We start from the raw sequence: 14,814 nt of genomic DNA, 5'->3' as shown, positions 1-14,814 counted from the left end.
TGGACTCCGGAGCCAAACTGTTTTTTTATTTTGTTTGTTTATTTATTTGTTTGTTTTTCTCTAGACAGCTTCTCTGTGTAGCCTTGGCTGTTCTGGATTCACTTTGTAGACCAGGCTGGTCTTGATCCGTCTGCCTCTACCTCCCCAGTGCTGGGATTAAAGGCGTGCGCCACCACGCCTGGCTCTAGGCAAGCTTTCTTTCACTGCCTTTTTTTTTTTTTTTTTTTTTTTTTTTTAGCAGAAGGCCAAGGAAGGGCCTTGCTCACTTAAAATGCTTTGACTGCATGTATGTGTGCACCTCTTTTATGCCTGGTGCCCTTGGAAGTCTGAAGGTATCAGATTCCCTGGGACTTCAGTGTCAGAGGGTTATAAGTGGCCAGGTGGATATTAAGAATCAAATAAAGGTCCGCTAGAATCTGCTGAACCCCCTTAAAAGTTTGTGTATGCTGTGTGTGGGAAGGTGCTGCAGAGGCCAGAAGGGGGCGTGGGGGCCCCTGGAGTTACAAGATGAGCAACCCAGTGCGAGTGCTGAGAACAAAATTTGGCCCTCCGAAACAAGAGCGTTTAATACCTGAGCTATCTCTTTAGCCACCTGGCTTTTGCTTTTATGCACAAAACTTCTCAGGATGTAATTCTGCGCCATTAAGTTTTGTGTTCTGCTTTTTGCAAAGACCCCGCCAGCATTTTCCCTATAATGTGTTCCAAGGATTCAGTCCTAGTTTGTGTGCAATACACGAGGAAGCCTTCTACAGCCATGTAGGGAGACTAAGACCCAGAGGTGCGGGGAAAGCAGGGCCCAATGAAAAGAGGAAGCTCGTGCACTGGCTCCCGCGATGCTGTGCGGGAGCTCCGGGACCACGTGGATCCGCAACTCTTGAGCCTAGTTCATTGCATTAATTAGAGATCCCTCTACGGCTCGGCAGCGCCAGGACTTGCTCACGCGCTTGCGCAGCATCATCACAGGCCCAAGTCTGATTGGCTGACGCGTACCGGGATCACGCATGCGCACCTTCTCCCGCTCGAGTACTGTCTCGTGGGTGTTGTTCTTTGGCCTTCATTCTCTCCGTAGACCCATACTTTTTAATCCCAGTTCACAATGTTCCCGGAACTCAACAACCTTCTCAGCGCCACCCCAGACAGGCCCGAGCAGGTACGATGTCGCGCGGCCCGGAAGAGGGCGGGTGCCGGGAGCGTGCGGGAAGATTGCATCCGGGATGCCCCGCGGTGGGGCAGGCGCGTCTGCCGTCAACGCAGGGTACCTGGGAGTTGTAGTCTGGAGAGGCCTCTCCTAGGCCTTGGTTCAATGCCTGGGCTTATAGAAGAGGGCTTTCTGGACGGTCTTTTGTGTTCATAGGGTTCTTGCGTGCCGTTTTCAGCCCCCAGGAACCATTGTACTCCGTACCACCCTGGCGCCAGAGGTGGTTTCAGAGCAAGCCCGAGAGGAGAGCCTCTTACCTGCACCCTGAGTCTCCCTCCACCCTGGAACATTCTGCAGGTTGCTTGATAACTGTTTCCACTCTTCCTAGTTCTGAACTGTACACAGGTCAACATCTGATTGCGTTAAGCCTTCAGCGTAGCCCGTCCACTCTCTTTTCCTCAGCCTCCTCACTGTCCAAGGAACCACAAAGTCTTAAACATTTTTTGTGGGGGTTGCTTTTTTTGTTTGTTTTTGAGACACTTTTTCTGTATACTCTTGGCTGTCCTAGACTCTTTGTAGACCAGGCTGGCCTCGAATTCAGAGATTCGCCAGCCTCTGCCTCCCAAGTGCTGGGGTTGAAGGCGTGCGCCACTGCATCTGGCTCTGGCTCTATCCGTTTTAGTCTATATACCATGTGTGAGAAGCCTTTTATAACCCCTATGGTGCAAGACAAATTGTAACTTTGAATAGGTTTGATTTGCCCAACAGTTCTTGTCTGTCTAAGCCTCGGGTTATCTATGGCTGCTTTGTGAGTTGCTAGGGCTTTTCCCAGGATCCCCATTGACAACAAGCAATAACCACTATGGATGAGGAAGGTGCTTCAAAGCCAGGCAGTGTGATTTGGCATTTTATATGTGTGTGTGTGGAGTGGGGAACAACTGGAACCCAGAGACATTAGTCACATTTGCCTAATCCTAATGTTGCCCATTACTTACAGAACTAGAAATGGCTGGAGCAGGTAGCTAGACAATGCAGACAACCACTTTTTTTTGGTGTTTTTTGTTTTTTGTTTTTTTTTGAGACAGGGTTTCTCTGTGTAGCCTTGGCTGTCCTAGACTTGCTTTGTAGACCAGGCTGGCCTCGAACTCACAGCGATCCACCTGCCTCTGCCTCCAAGTGCTGGGATTAAAGGCGTGCGCCACCACGCCCAGCTCCAGACAACCATCTCTATAAGGGCTTTCCAGGGATCATAGTGCTGAGAGTGCAGCTTGAACCAAGATCTTTGTCAAGAATGGGGCCAGGGGATAGCACAGTGGATAAAGTGGAATTTGTCAAGCTGGGAGTGGTGCCGCACTCACAGACAGATCTCTGTGAGTCTGAGGTCAGCCAGGTCTACAAAGTGGGTTCCAGAACAGTCGGTGGTTATACAGAGAAACCCTGTCTCGAAAAAACAAACAGAACATGTGTCAAAGCCAGGTAGGCAAGAGGGCGCCTGTATTGTGTTTTGTTTGGAAATGGGGTTTCTCTGTGTAGCCTTGGCCACAGAGGCCAGCCTGGTCTACAAAGTGAGTCCAGGACAGCCAAGGCTACACAGAAACCTTGTCTCAAATCATTGACAAGTAGCTGTTCCAAGCGTAGAACTTTATATAACTGATTTAATTCCCTCCTGGGGCTTCACCTCTTCACAGGGTGTTTAATTTACCATATGTTCTTCTTAACTTTCAGGGGAAACTGACTCTACTCTGTGATGCCAAGACAGATGGCAGCTTTCTTGTGCATCACTTCCTGTCCTTCTACCTCAAAGGTATGTAACTCCCAATGCTATAGACAAGGAAACCCAGCTCTGGAGAGATGGCTCAGTGGTTAAGAGCACTGGCTATTCTCCCAGAGGTCACAGGTTCAATTTCCAGCACCTATATAGTGGCTCATCTGTTACTTCAAACTAAAACAAAGGTAAGTATGCTGGGTGTGGTGGTGCACACCTGTAATCCCAGCACTTGGGAGGCAGAGGCAGGCAGATCTCTGTGAGTTCGAGGCCAGCCTGGTCTACAAAGTGAGTCCAGGATGGCCAAGACTACACAGAGAAACCCTTTCTAAAAAAAAAAAAAAGCCAATCATGGTAGTGCACAGCTTTAATCCTAGCACTTGGGAGGTAGAGGCAGGTGGATCTTTGAGTTCAAGGCCAGACTGGTCTGCAAAGCCAGTTTCCAGAATAGTCAGGGCTACACAGAGAAACCCCTGTCTTGGGGGAAAAAAAAGAAAAACAACAACAACAACAACAACCAATAAACAAACAAACAAACCAAGAAAAGGAAACTCAGAGTGGCGAAGAAAACAGAGAAGGAAAACCCTCCGGAAGCAGTGGGAAGAGCATTGACGTGCCTTGGCTGTGGTGTTTGGGTAATAACAGCTGTTCTGTTAGGTGCTGGTTCCTGGAGCGTAGTTACACCTGCCGAAGAACGCCATGTGACCATCAGGTCTACGTTCCACCTTCCCTTCTCCATCCGCTGTGTGGTAGCCGCCACCTCCCTGAGGCGGCGTCCTGGCCCAGCTGTTTCTTAGTTGTTCTGTGCTTAAGTCTCAGACCCTCCCCCCCCCAACGCTGTTAACCTTTGTCGCTGAAATAGACATTTCCTAAAGAAGATGGCCACTGCAGTTTACATTTAGAAATAGGTTAGAAAAGTCTCTCCCGCCGGGCGTGGTGGCGCGCGCCTTTAATCCCAGCACTCGGGAGGCAGAGGCAGGCGGATGGCTGTGAGTTCAAGGCCAGCCTGGTCTACAAAGTGAGTCCAGGACAGCCAAGGCTACACAGAGAAACCCTGTCTCGAAAAACCAAAAAAAAAAAAAAAAAAAAAAAGAAAAAGAAAAGTCTCTCCCTCCATCCATTTTTTTGGTGGTGCTATTACTGCGAGTCTCCTGTAGCCCATGCTAGCCTTTGAACTTGCTTTGTAGCTGAGGATGACCCAGAATTTCAGGTCCTTCTTTCTCCACCTCTTGAAATACAAGTGTGTGCCATCCATGGCTTTACTCAGCGCTGGGGATCCAACTCGGTGCCTCATGAATACTAGGGAAATATTTTATCAACTTAGCAACATCCTTAGCTCGGATGGACAAGTGGGAAGTTGTTAGAGCTGAGGAGTCTTGGGTTTAACACAGCAGCTGTTAGGCAGTCTAGGACTTTTTAGTTTTTTTTTTTTTTAAATAATTTATTTAATTATATTCTATGTGCGTTGGTATGAAGGTGTCAAAAACCCCTGGAACTGGAGTTACAGACAGCTGTGAGCTGCCATGTGGGTGCTGGGAATTGGACCCGGGTCCTTTGGAAGAGCAGCCAGTGCTCTCAACCACTGAACCATCTCTCCAGCCCTGCTTTTTAGGTTTTTCTCCTCTTCCTCCTCCTCTTCCTCCTTCCCCTCCTCCTCTTCCTCTTCCTTCTTTCACCAAGACAGGGTTTCTCTGTGTAGCCTTGGCTGTCCTAGACTCACTCTGTAGACCAGGCTGGCCTCGAACTCACAGAGAGCCGCCTGCCTCTGCCTCCCCAAGTGCTGGGATTACAGGCGTGCGCCACTGCACTCGGCTACAAGACTCATTCTTCATTAACTTTTCCTTGAGGATACACTCTGCCAGCCATGACAATGCGGCGGACCTCTGGCATGCCTGGTTATAGTAATGTACAGCTTTGAAGTAATTTTTTTTTCAGATGATGTGATTGTCAGCATAGAAAAGCAAAATAATCTGTGGGTTGTCAGATGTGGTGGTGCACGCCTTTAGTCCCAGAGATCGGGAGGCAGAGGCAGGTGGATCTCTGTGAGCTGGAGCCCAGCCTGGTCTACAGAGTGAATCCAGGACAGCCAGGACTGTTAGACAGAGAAACCCTGTCTATGGATAAATTATTAGAATGAATAAAGCTCAGTTAAATACCTTGAGTTTCTTGAAGTTTAATTCTGGGTCATTTAAGACTATTTATCTATTGCATTCCTATATATAAACAGTAAACACACAATAAAGTGAGAAAAGAGCCACAATTTACAACAGAACAAAGTTAAGAACCTAGGAGCTGCAGAGGGAATGCATTTGGTAAAGTCCTAATCGTGCATACATGAGGACCTGAGCTCAGATCTCCAGCTCTTCAGAAAAGCAGGATGTGCAGATCTGTAGCCACAGCACTAGGGGGACAGGGGTAGAGTCGGGGAGATTCCTGGGAGCTCAGTAGCCGGCCAGCCTGGCCAGTGAGCCTGTCTTAGAAATAAGATGGACAGCAATTGAGCATGATCTTTGGCCTGTACACATACACACAGGAGTCATACAAACATGAACACAGGTTGTCCTCTGTCATCCATATTTACACCATGGTACAAGTGAACGTCCCATCTTCCCTGCAGTTAGACAGGCAGGTAGGTAGATAGATTGGAATAGATAAATAGGTGATAGACAGATAGATTTATAGATAGCTTTGGGATGAGAAAAGAGAAGGTCTTGGTGGTTCAGCAGTAGGAGAATTGCAGTTTCTGCCTGGCTACTCACAATAGTCCGAGCCAAAACCCTTATTATCTCAAGCCTTTGGCCAGATGCCTTCTTTCAACATCCTCTGTGGGAAAAAGTTTTCCAGTATATATTTCATTAGGGATGAACTCACAGTTAAAGTGAGAAGCAGAGAGAAAGGCAGTTTTAAGAGAAAAGGTAGCCGGGCGTGGTGGCGCACACCTGTAATCCCAGCACTTGGGAGGCAGAGGCAGGTGGATCACTGTGAGTTCGAGGCCAGGCTGGTCTACAAAGTGAGTCCAGCCCAGCCAAGGCTACACTCAGAAACCCTGTCTCGAAAAACAAAAACAAACAAACAAACAAACAACAAAAAAAAAAAAAAGAGAGAGAGAGAGAAAAGGTAATTTCAAAGTAGTTTTTAGGCAAAATTAGACCTGGACCATAGATAATATGTAGGGGCAGTGGTGATCAGCCTGAGATCTTTGGAACTTTGTCAAGCAAAGCCTCTACAACTTGTCTTTATGTCTCTGACAATAGATGATAGATAATAAGTAGGTAGATAGATAGATAGATATTAATAGGTAACAAATGAATAGATGATAAACAGATAAATGATAAATAATAGATAGATGATAGATAGATGATAAAGATTAATAGATAAATAGATGATATATAAAAGATAGATAAAAAAGGTAGATGATTGATAGATAGATGATAGATAGATAGATAGATAGATAGATAGATAGATAGATAGATAGTTAAGTAAATGTAATAACCAAACAAAAGATGGGGATATAACTTAGTGGTAGAACTGGTTTTAATCTCCAGTACTAGAAAACAAAATAGAAAAAGTACATTTTGGCTTGGTAAGATGGTTCAGTGGGTAAAGTACTTGTCACACAAGCGTGGCAGCCTGAGTTCAGTATTTGGAACCTGCGTGAGTGGAAGGAGAGAACCAACTGCACAGACTTGTTCTCTGACTGCTACGTACACATCTCACACACACACAATAATATTTTTTTCACTGTATCTTAGGGGCTTGGGGTTGTAGCTCAGTTTGCAGAGTGTTTGCTTAATGTACATGAAGTCCAGGGTTGAATTTTCCAGCACCATATAACCCCAAATGTGGTAGCTCGTGCTAGTCATCTGGCACCCAGGAGTTAGAGTTCAAGGCTAGTGGGTGTTAGTGGCACAAGCCTGTAGTCCCAGCACCCAGGAGGCAGAGGCAGGCAGATAGATCTCTGAGTTCCAGGCCAGCTGGGCTACGGTGTGAATTTCAGGACAGCCAGGCCTGCACAGAGACACCCTGTCTCGAAAAACAAAACAAAACATAGAGTCGAAGGGCATCCTGGGTTATATAGGGAGTTGAAGACCAGCATGTGCTACGTGAGACTCTGTCTCAAAATAAAGAGAGGGCGGAGGGCCACCTTAGACTGAACTCAAGCACAAGTGTATCAGGGCCCAAGCCTCTGGGTGTCATCTAGACCTACCCCACCGCTCCTGTCTCCAGGGGAATGAAGTATTTGTGTCTGGTTGTAAGCAGAGGATTTTTGTTTTGTTTTCTAGCTAATTGTAAAGTCTGCTTTGTGGCACTTGTCCAGTCTTTCAGCCACTACAATATTGTGGGACAGAAGCTGGTGAGTATTTGAGTCCTCTGTGGTGACATCCCTTCAAAAGAGCATGTGTCACCCATGGGCTGAGACTGGGGTTTCTCTTTTTCTTTTTCTTTCTTTGTCTAGGCCAAATTTCTCTGTGTAGCCCTGGCTGTCCTGGAACTGGCTCTGTAGACCAGGCTGGCCTTGAGCTCAGAGATGCACCTGCCTCTGCCTCCCGGGGGCTGGCATCAGAGGTGTGCGCCACCACTGCCTAGTTGAGGCTGGGCTTTTCTGAGTTGCGGAGAACATAGCAGCGGAGGGACTGAAGAAATCTTGGGACCCTGAGCCCATTATCTAAAGGGCTAAATCAGAACCTGGGCATATCTTACTGAAAATATAGAGAACCAGACCTAGTGTTCGTAGATGTCAGTGACTCAAACCCCTCTACTGAGTGTGGTCGGTTAAGGCTGAGTGTGATGGCACGCGGCTTTAATCCCAGCATTCGAGAGGCAGAGGCAGGTGAGTGTCTGTAAGATCAAGGCCAGTCTAGTCTATATAGAGGGTTCTAGGACAGCCAGGGCTGAGTTGTAAGACACTGTCTCAAAAAAGAACAACAACAACAACAAAAAAGGCATCTCACCTAGCATGTACCAATCCTTAGGTTGTTTTTTGTTTGTTTGTTTGTTTTAAGATTTATTTATTATGTATGCAGTGCTCTGCTTACATGTACACCTACAGACCTAAAGAGGGCATCAGATCACATTATAGATGGTTGTGAGCCACCGTTTGGTTGCTGGGAATTGAACTCAGGACCTTTGGAAGAGCAGACAGGGCTCTTAACCTCTGAGCCATCTCTCCAGCCCCCTAATCCTTAGTTTTGATGCCCAGGAGTGCACACACCGGTGGCATACACCATTCATCCCAGCACTCAGGAGGTAGGGGCAGGAGAACAAAAGTTCAGGGTTGGGACCGCAGAGGAGGCTCAGTGGTTAAGGGTACTTAGTGCTGTTGCAGAGGATCTGAGGTAGGTTCCCAGCACCCCCAACAGGTAGCTTACAACCTCCTGAGGCAGCTGTACTTGCATGCGCAGACACATACACATAAATAAAAAGTAAAATAATCTTAGCATTCAGGAAGTGAGGCAGGCAGTCTACAGATTGAGCTCTGAGACAGCCAGGGCTACCTCAGGAAACAGAAAGTCAAGGTCATGCTGTACTATGTTTTGAGTCAAGGCCTGCTTGGGATACCCTTGTCACAAACATGCTCAGGGTTTGGAATGTGTCTTGTGCCCTCTTATCACTCAGTGTGTGGTTTCTCCGAAAGGTTCCCCACGGGGCACAGTAATTCACCCCGTTTTGTTTTGGTGTTTTTGGTCACGCTTAGGGTGTCAGCCTGACAGCAGCACGGGAGCGCGGGCAGCTTGTGTTCCTGGAGGGCCTCAAGTCCTCTGCGGACATCCTCCTCCATGCTCAGGACCAGGAGCCGCACCCTCTGCAGTTTCTCAGGTCAGAGCTGCAGGCCTACCTCTCTGTCTGTGACTCTTTAACAATGGTATCCGAATTGTTGCCATCTCGTTTTCATCATCACAGGATGGACAGGCTATGCTGTGCTCCTCAGCCTTTCTGAACATCAGCCCCTAACTGGCTGCTCTTCTTTCGCTTTCATAAAGGAGTCTGTGGAAGAGCTCTCCTCACTGCCCTACTTTTTCGGATATACCCCTCTGCAGTGGCTAGAATGCAGTGTCAGGGACGGGACATAGTCCCTAGCACCCTGGCCTTGGTTTTATTGCCTGCCTGCAGGGGCTGGTTATACCTGATCCTGGTGTGTGGGGAGCTGTGCACTTATTAGCGAGGATAGCCCAATGCCAAGGGTGAGGGTGGTTGCTCTGGGCACGGCGCTCCATTCCTCCTCCCACTGCTGGGAAATGACAGCTTGCAACATCCCCAAGGAAAGTAGAGGTGGCTTAGTTACCATGTGTCTGTTCTGCGTTATACCATTAGCCCATAGACCGCCACCCCTTACCAAGACACTTGAATTGCTGTTTAATTCCTCTAGCAGCTCCGGATCTCCAGGGGAGACCTCTTTTACATGTCCATTCTGACTTGTTCTTCCAGATGCCACAGCTCTGTATGGTTGTTTTATTACTATTATTATTATTATTATTATTATTATTATTATTATTATTATTACTATTACTGTTATTAATTTTGGTTTTTTGAGACAGGGTTTCTCTGTGTAGCCCTGGCCGTACTGGAGCTTACTTTGTAGACCAGACTGGCCTTGAGCTCAGAGATCCACCCACCTCTGCTTCCTGAGTGCTGGGGTTAAAAGCATGCACTCACTGCCCAGCTAAATGAGATTTTAAACTACCTAATTTGGCTGTACTGGACTCACTTTGTAGACCAAGCTGGCCTTGCGATTTTCCTGCCTCTGCCTCCAAGTGCTAGGATTAAAGGCGTGTGCCACCACATCCAGCCTGGTTTGTCCATTTTTTTATAGCCCCTAAATTTTACCCAGTAGGCCTTACAAAATACTTGAATTAGAGTACAGTAAAATTTATTTGTGTCAAGCCGGGGTGTGGTGGCGCACGCCTTTAATCCCAGCACTTGGGAGGCAGAGGCAGGTGGATCGCAGTGAGTTCGAGGCCAGTCTGGTTTACAAAGTGAGTCTAGGACAGCCAAGGCTACATAGAGACACCCTGTCTCGAAAAACCAAAAAAAAAAAAAATTTTTTTTTTTTTGTGTGTGTGTGTTTATTTTTCCAGATTGCCAAAGACTATTGTGCAGTTCTTTGCCTTCTCCAGCCTTCTTTGGTGCCACTTTGTCCCAGATAAACATCTGTAGAGCTGGGCATGGCAGTACATGCCCGTAATCCTAGCACTTGGGAGGTAGAAACTATGGGATAATGACTTCTGAGTTAGTTCTAAAGTGTCACTCTATGAAAAGAGGAGAAGAGCTGGGGCTGTAGCTCAGTTGATAGTGCTTGTGCCTACTGTGCACGACACCCAGCACTCCGTCAAACCAAGTGTCATGCATGCGAGGAAGCACCCAGGATATGGGAGTAGGAAGATCAGAAAATCAAGGTCACCCTTGGCTATGTAGTGAGTTCAAGGCCAGCCTGGGGTTCATGAGACACTGTCTCACAATAAAATAAAACCATCCTACCACATTGGTAGAGTGTGACTGAACAAAGCTCTGGACACTTTTTCCTGTGTTTCCAGGGAGGCCAGCGCAGGGAACTTACGGTCGCTGTATGAGTTTGTACAGGCCACCCTGAAGCCTGTGGACAGTGGGGAGACTGCATGGAAGTACCCTGTGCTGTTGGTGGACAACCTCAGCGTGCTGCTGAGCCTGGGCGTGGGGCCAGTGGCCGTGCTGGACTTCATGCAGTACTGCAGAGCCACGGTGTGCTGCGAACTGAAGGTACCAGTGAGCCTGCTGACGGCACTCTGCCGCGGTCTCTGAGATCCCAGATTGTATGCTGCGCTCCCGCAGTCTGTTTGGTTGCGTTCAGCTTTCCTCTGGTAGACCTTGAAGTTCTTTGTTCCACCCGTTCTGCTTTACTCTACTTGGCACTGCTAAATAATAAACCTGTGTGGGGGCTGGAGAGATGGCTCAGTGGTTAAGAGCATTGGCTGCTCTTCCAGAGGTCCTGAGTTCAATTCCCAGCAACCACACAGCACCCACATAGCAGCTCACAACATAAGGTGAAAGGAGAGAACACACTCACAAAATTGCCCTCTGACCTTTCCCATCCTCCTACACAAGCTAATAAAAACATTTAAGAAGATATATACATCCAGAAGACTGGATGTATATAAATCAAACACAATGAGAAACATTTTTTGTTTGTTTGTTTTTGAGACAGGGTTTCTCTGTATAGCCCTGGTTGTCCTGGACTGGCTTTGTAGACCAGGCTGGCCTCACACTCACAGAGATCCTCATGTCTCTGCCCCCCTAGTGCTGGAGTTAAAGGGGGGGCGTCCACTGCCCAGCTAAATGAGATTTTAAACTACATAATTTGGTCGTGGAGGTGTGAACGTGCCACAGGCAACCTTCAGGAGCCCTTTCCCTCCCACTCTCTGAGGTCTGGGGTTCGAGTTCCCAGGATGAGCTGGCTTTTAGAGGAATTGAGTTGGAAGCTTAGGTTGGACTTGCTGGTGAAAGTGCAGCAGATGATCGAATTAGAGCCCCGGAGCCCCTTAGGGGTCTTTTCTATGAAGAAGCTGGTGTAGCAGCATCGAGGAGGGTGGTCTGTGAGGACATTCAGGACTGAGCTGTGGAGACGCTGAGAGCCTGGTGTCCTCTCACACTGGCATCCATCTTGTGTCTGACGCAGGGAAATGTAGTAGCCCTTGTGCATGACAGCAGTGACGCCGAGGATGAGGAGAACGACATCCTGCTGAATGGCCTCAGTCATCAAAGCCACCTGATCCTCCGGGCTGAGGGCCTGGCCACTGGATTCTGCAAGGATGTGCATGGGCAGGTAGGTGCCCAGGCTGAGCCCTGGGGGAAACCTTGGATGTGAACATGAGTCAGTGCCCTACTCCACGTGGTCCACAGACTCCTAGAGCAGGAAACGGTCTTTCCTGGTGCTCTCATTTGTGGCCAAAGTGGTGTTCTGAAGAGGAGACAGTTCTCTAGAATGGATTACAGCGATACTATCAAGTGATAGCAGAATTCCATTCTTATACTATAGCAGTATTTGCATTTTCTATTCAACATTGTTCCTTTATTTTGCTTTTTTAATTAATTAATTTATTATTTATACAGTATTCTACCTGCATGTAGGCCAGAAGAGGGCTCCAGATCTCACTATAGTGAGATGGTTGTGAGCTACCATGTGGTTGCTGGGAATTGAACTCAGGACCCCTGGAAAACCATCCAGTGCTCTTAACCTCTGAGCCATCTCTCCAGCCCAACATTGTTCCTTTAAAAATAAAGACTTGGTGGCTGGCAAGGTGGCTCAGCAGGTAAAGCGCTTGCCGCGAGGTCTGACTTCTTGAGTTGTATTTGGTGAAAGAAGAGAGTGACTCCGACAAGTTGTCCCCCGACTTTGTTCTGTTTTGTTTTAAAGATTTTATTTATTTATCATTTATACAGTATTCTGCCCCCATGTGTGCCTGCAGTCCAGAAGAGGGCACCAGATCTCATTAAAGATGGTTGTGAGCCACCATGTGGTTGCTGGGAATTGAACTCAGGACCTTTGGGAGAATAGCCAATGCTCTTAACTTCTGAGCCATCTCTCCAGCCCCTGTTTTGTTATTTTTTGAGACAAGGTTTCTCTGTGCATCCCTGTCTGTCCTGCAACTCACCCTGTAGACTAGGCTGGTCTTGAACTCAGAGATCCGCTTGCCTCTGCCTCCTGAGTGCTGGGACCAAAGGTGTGTGCCACCACCACCCAGCTAGTGTGTTGATTTTCAAAATCAGTCTAGTTAATAAGCACAAAGCCATGCTTAGAAAAAAGACTAAAGAAAAAGACTGAAGAACTGGAGAGATGGCTCAGCAGTTACGAGCATTCGCTGGTCTTTTAGGAGACCCAGGTTTAGTTGCCAGCACCACATAGTGGCTCACAGTTCCAGGGGATCTAATGGCCTCTTCTGGCTTTCATGGCCACCAAGCATTCACATGGGACACATGCAGGTAAACACACACTCATACATATTAAATAAGAATAACAATTTGTTTAAAGCCTAAAGAGTTGTTGGTGATGTATATATAGCTCAGTGTTAGAGCACTTGATTAGCATGTACAGGGCCCCAAGTTCAAACCCTAGTACTGAAAAATAAAACAAAATAGGAAGAGAAGGAGGGAAGGGACTGGTGACACATGCCAGTACTCTGGAAGTAGAAGGAGGAAGCTCCCCATGAGTTTGTGACCCGCCTGGTCTACATAGCACAGCTGTCTCAAAACAACAACAGAAAGAGGGCAGAGTAAGCGAGCTGTGGTAGTGCACGCTTGTCATGCCCGTAACCCCAGCACTCGGGAGGCAGAGGCAGGTCGATCTCTGATTTCTAGGCCAGCCTGGTCTACAGAGTGAATCCAGGACAGCCAAGGCTACACAGAGAAACCCTGTCTCAAAAAACCAAAAAGAACAAAGTAAAAAAAAAGACGGCGGTGGGGTGGGGGTGGGGTGAGGGAGGCAGGGAAGGGGAGGGGAAAACTTACCATAGGGAAATACTAATCCTGCTTTCTCTGGGGAACTTTTTCATCCTTTACTTTCCTATGAGAAGGGCTCAGTGCAGCTGCTATAATGGAGAGGTAAACCTTGATAATGTTTGCCTCTGGTAATGTATATTGTAGAAATTGGTCCCATTACCATATGGCATATTTACCTGAGCTACCATAGAAGCCTCAGTGGAAAGTGGCCAGGAAGCCCTGTGGGATTCACAGTGGAGTGTGGAGCAGGTATTTGGTGGCTGCCCCTTCCTTTATGCCCCCCTTTCTCTCCTCAGCTGAGCATCCTCTGGAGGAAGTCATCACAGCCCCCAGCCCAGCGGGACCGAAGTCTCACTTACCAATACAAGATACAGGATAAGAATGTGTCCTTTTTTGCCAAAGGAATGTCTTCTGCTGTTCTGTGACCTGATTTGGGGACAACTAAAGTGACTTGGGACAGTTTTAGATGTGGACGATAAAGCAACTGAGCAGGCATGGGCCTTCAGGCTGGACTGCAGCTCCTCTGTGACAGGGAGGATGCAGTGGAGCCATCGGGCATGAGCACCTTTGTTCCCCTGGGCTCTGTTCAGGAAGTACAGTGAAGAATCTGCGCAGGCCTCTGCTGAGAGAAGCTGCATGGTGACCCCCTCGGTCCTTTGGAGCGTCCCATGTGACTTCAGCCTCAACTGCCTGTTTTTGGAGGTTGTGCCGTCAAGAGCCCCTGCAGGTAGGACGAGGCAGTCAGGAAGTTGTCCTGCCTGGCAGGCATCCTGGCTGACAACCAGGATAATGATGGCTGAATAAAGACGGTTCCCACACCAGGCTTCCTGTCTTTATTATGTTTCATTTCCATTTTGCAAAGGGATTTTTCTCCTTGAAGTCCAGGCTTGCCTTGGAAAATGGGCTTGGATAGGAGGTAAGGACTTTGGAGACTTAGAGAGGGCTGTGGCTAATTGACCTGGAGCTGGACTCCAAAGCCACCTGCTGGCCTGCATTCATGGGGACCCCAGGGCAGGTGTCTCTGCCCCCCCATCCACTGCAGGTGTAAACCTTCTTCTGTTTCTGCAGCTTGGCCATATGCTAGAGTCCTAGCCATCAAGGGCATGGTACCAGGGCCTTGGTCACATGGGGCCTTGACGAAAAGAGTTAAGGACACGTCTTTGCTGCCTGGCTGGAAGGGCCTTGGTGAGTGGCTGCTAATTCTCCTTCAAAGACAGTGAGGACAAGAGGAGGGAGTTCTTGGAACCTGTGTGTGTGTGTGTGTGTGTGTGTGTGTGTGTGTGTGTGTGTGTTGGAGGGCAGTTTGAGACCTTGCCTGACTGTTCTGGAACTCAGGGAGTTCTTGGAACGTGTGTGTGTGTGTGTGTGTGTGTGTGTGTGTGTGTGTGTGTGTGTGTGTGTTGGAGGGCAGTTTGAGACCTTGCCTGACTGTTCTGGAACT

The 14,814-nt window shown here is 48.0% G+C and overlaps 1 protein-coding gene across 1 annotated transcript; it reads left to right on the top strand.

The window, feature by feature from the left end:
• The first annotated feature begins 750 nt into the window (after positions 1 to 750).
• ELP6 (elongator acetyltransferase complex subunit 6) lies at positions 751 to 14,196 on the top strand. The gene is made up of 7 exons (XM_084755116.1): positions 751 to 1,150; positions 2,864 to 2,942; positions 7,187 to 7,257; positions 8,599 to 8,720; positions 10,436 to 10,637; positions 11,554 to 11,700; positions 13,670 to 14,196. The coding sequence occupies exons 1-7, from the start codon at positions 1,097 to 1,099 to the stop codon at positions 13,796 to 13,798; spliced, it is 804 nt and encodes a 267-aa protein (XP_084611242.1). The 5' UTR covers positions 751 to 1,096; the 3' UTR covers positions 13,799 to 14,196.
• Positions 14,197 to 14,814: the final 618 nt, after the last annotated feature.

This window comes from Acomys minous (genome assembly GCF_964271855.1).
Source record: "Acomys minous genome assembly, chromosome: 13".
NCBI lineage: Eukaryota > Metazoa > Chordata > Mammalia > Rodentia > Muridae > Acomys > Acomys minous.
The sequence above is the reverse complement of the archived record's forward strand: the minus strand, read 5'-3'. Positions and strand labels throughout refer to the sequence as shown.

Bases quoted from the DNA above. Each gene is read 5' to 3' on its own strand.
- ELP6 (XM_084755116.1), top strand. From the start codon at position 1,097: ATGTTCCCGGAACTCAACAACCTTCTCAGCGCCACCCCAGACAGGCCC. The intron at 1,151-2,863 runs GTACGATGTCGC...CTTAACTTTCAG, and splicing joins CCCCAGACAGGCCCGAGCAG to GGGAAACTGACTCTACTCTG. The intron at 7,258-8,598 runs GTGAGTATTTGA...GGTCACGCTTAG, and splicing joins ATATTGTGGGACAGAAGCTG to GGTGTCAGCCTGACAGCAGC.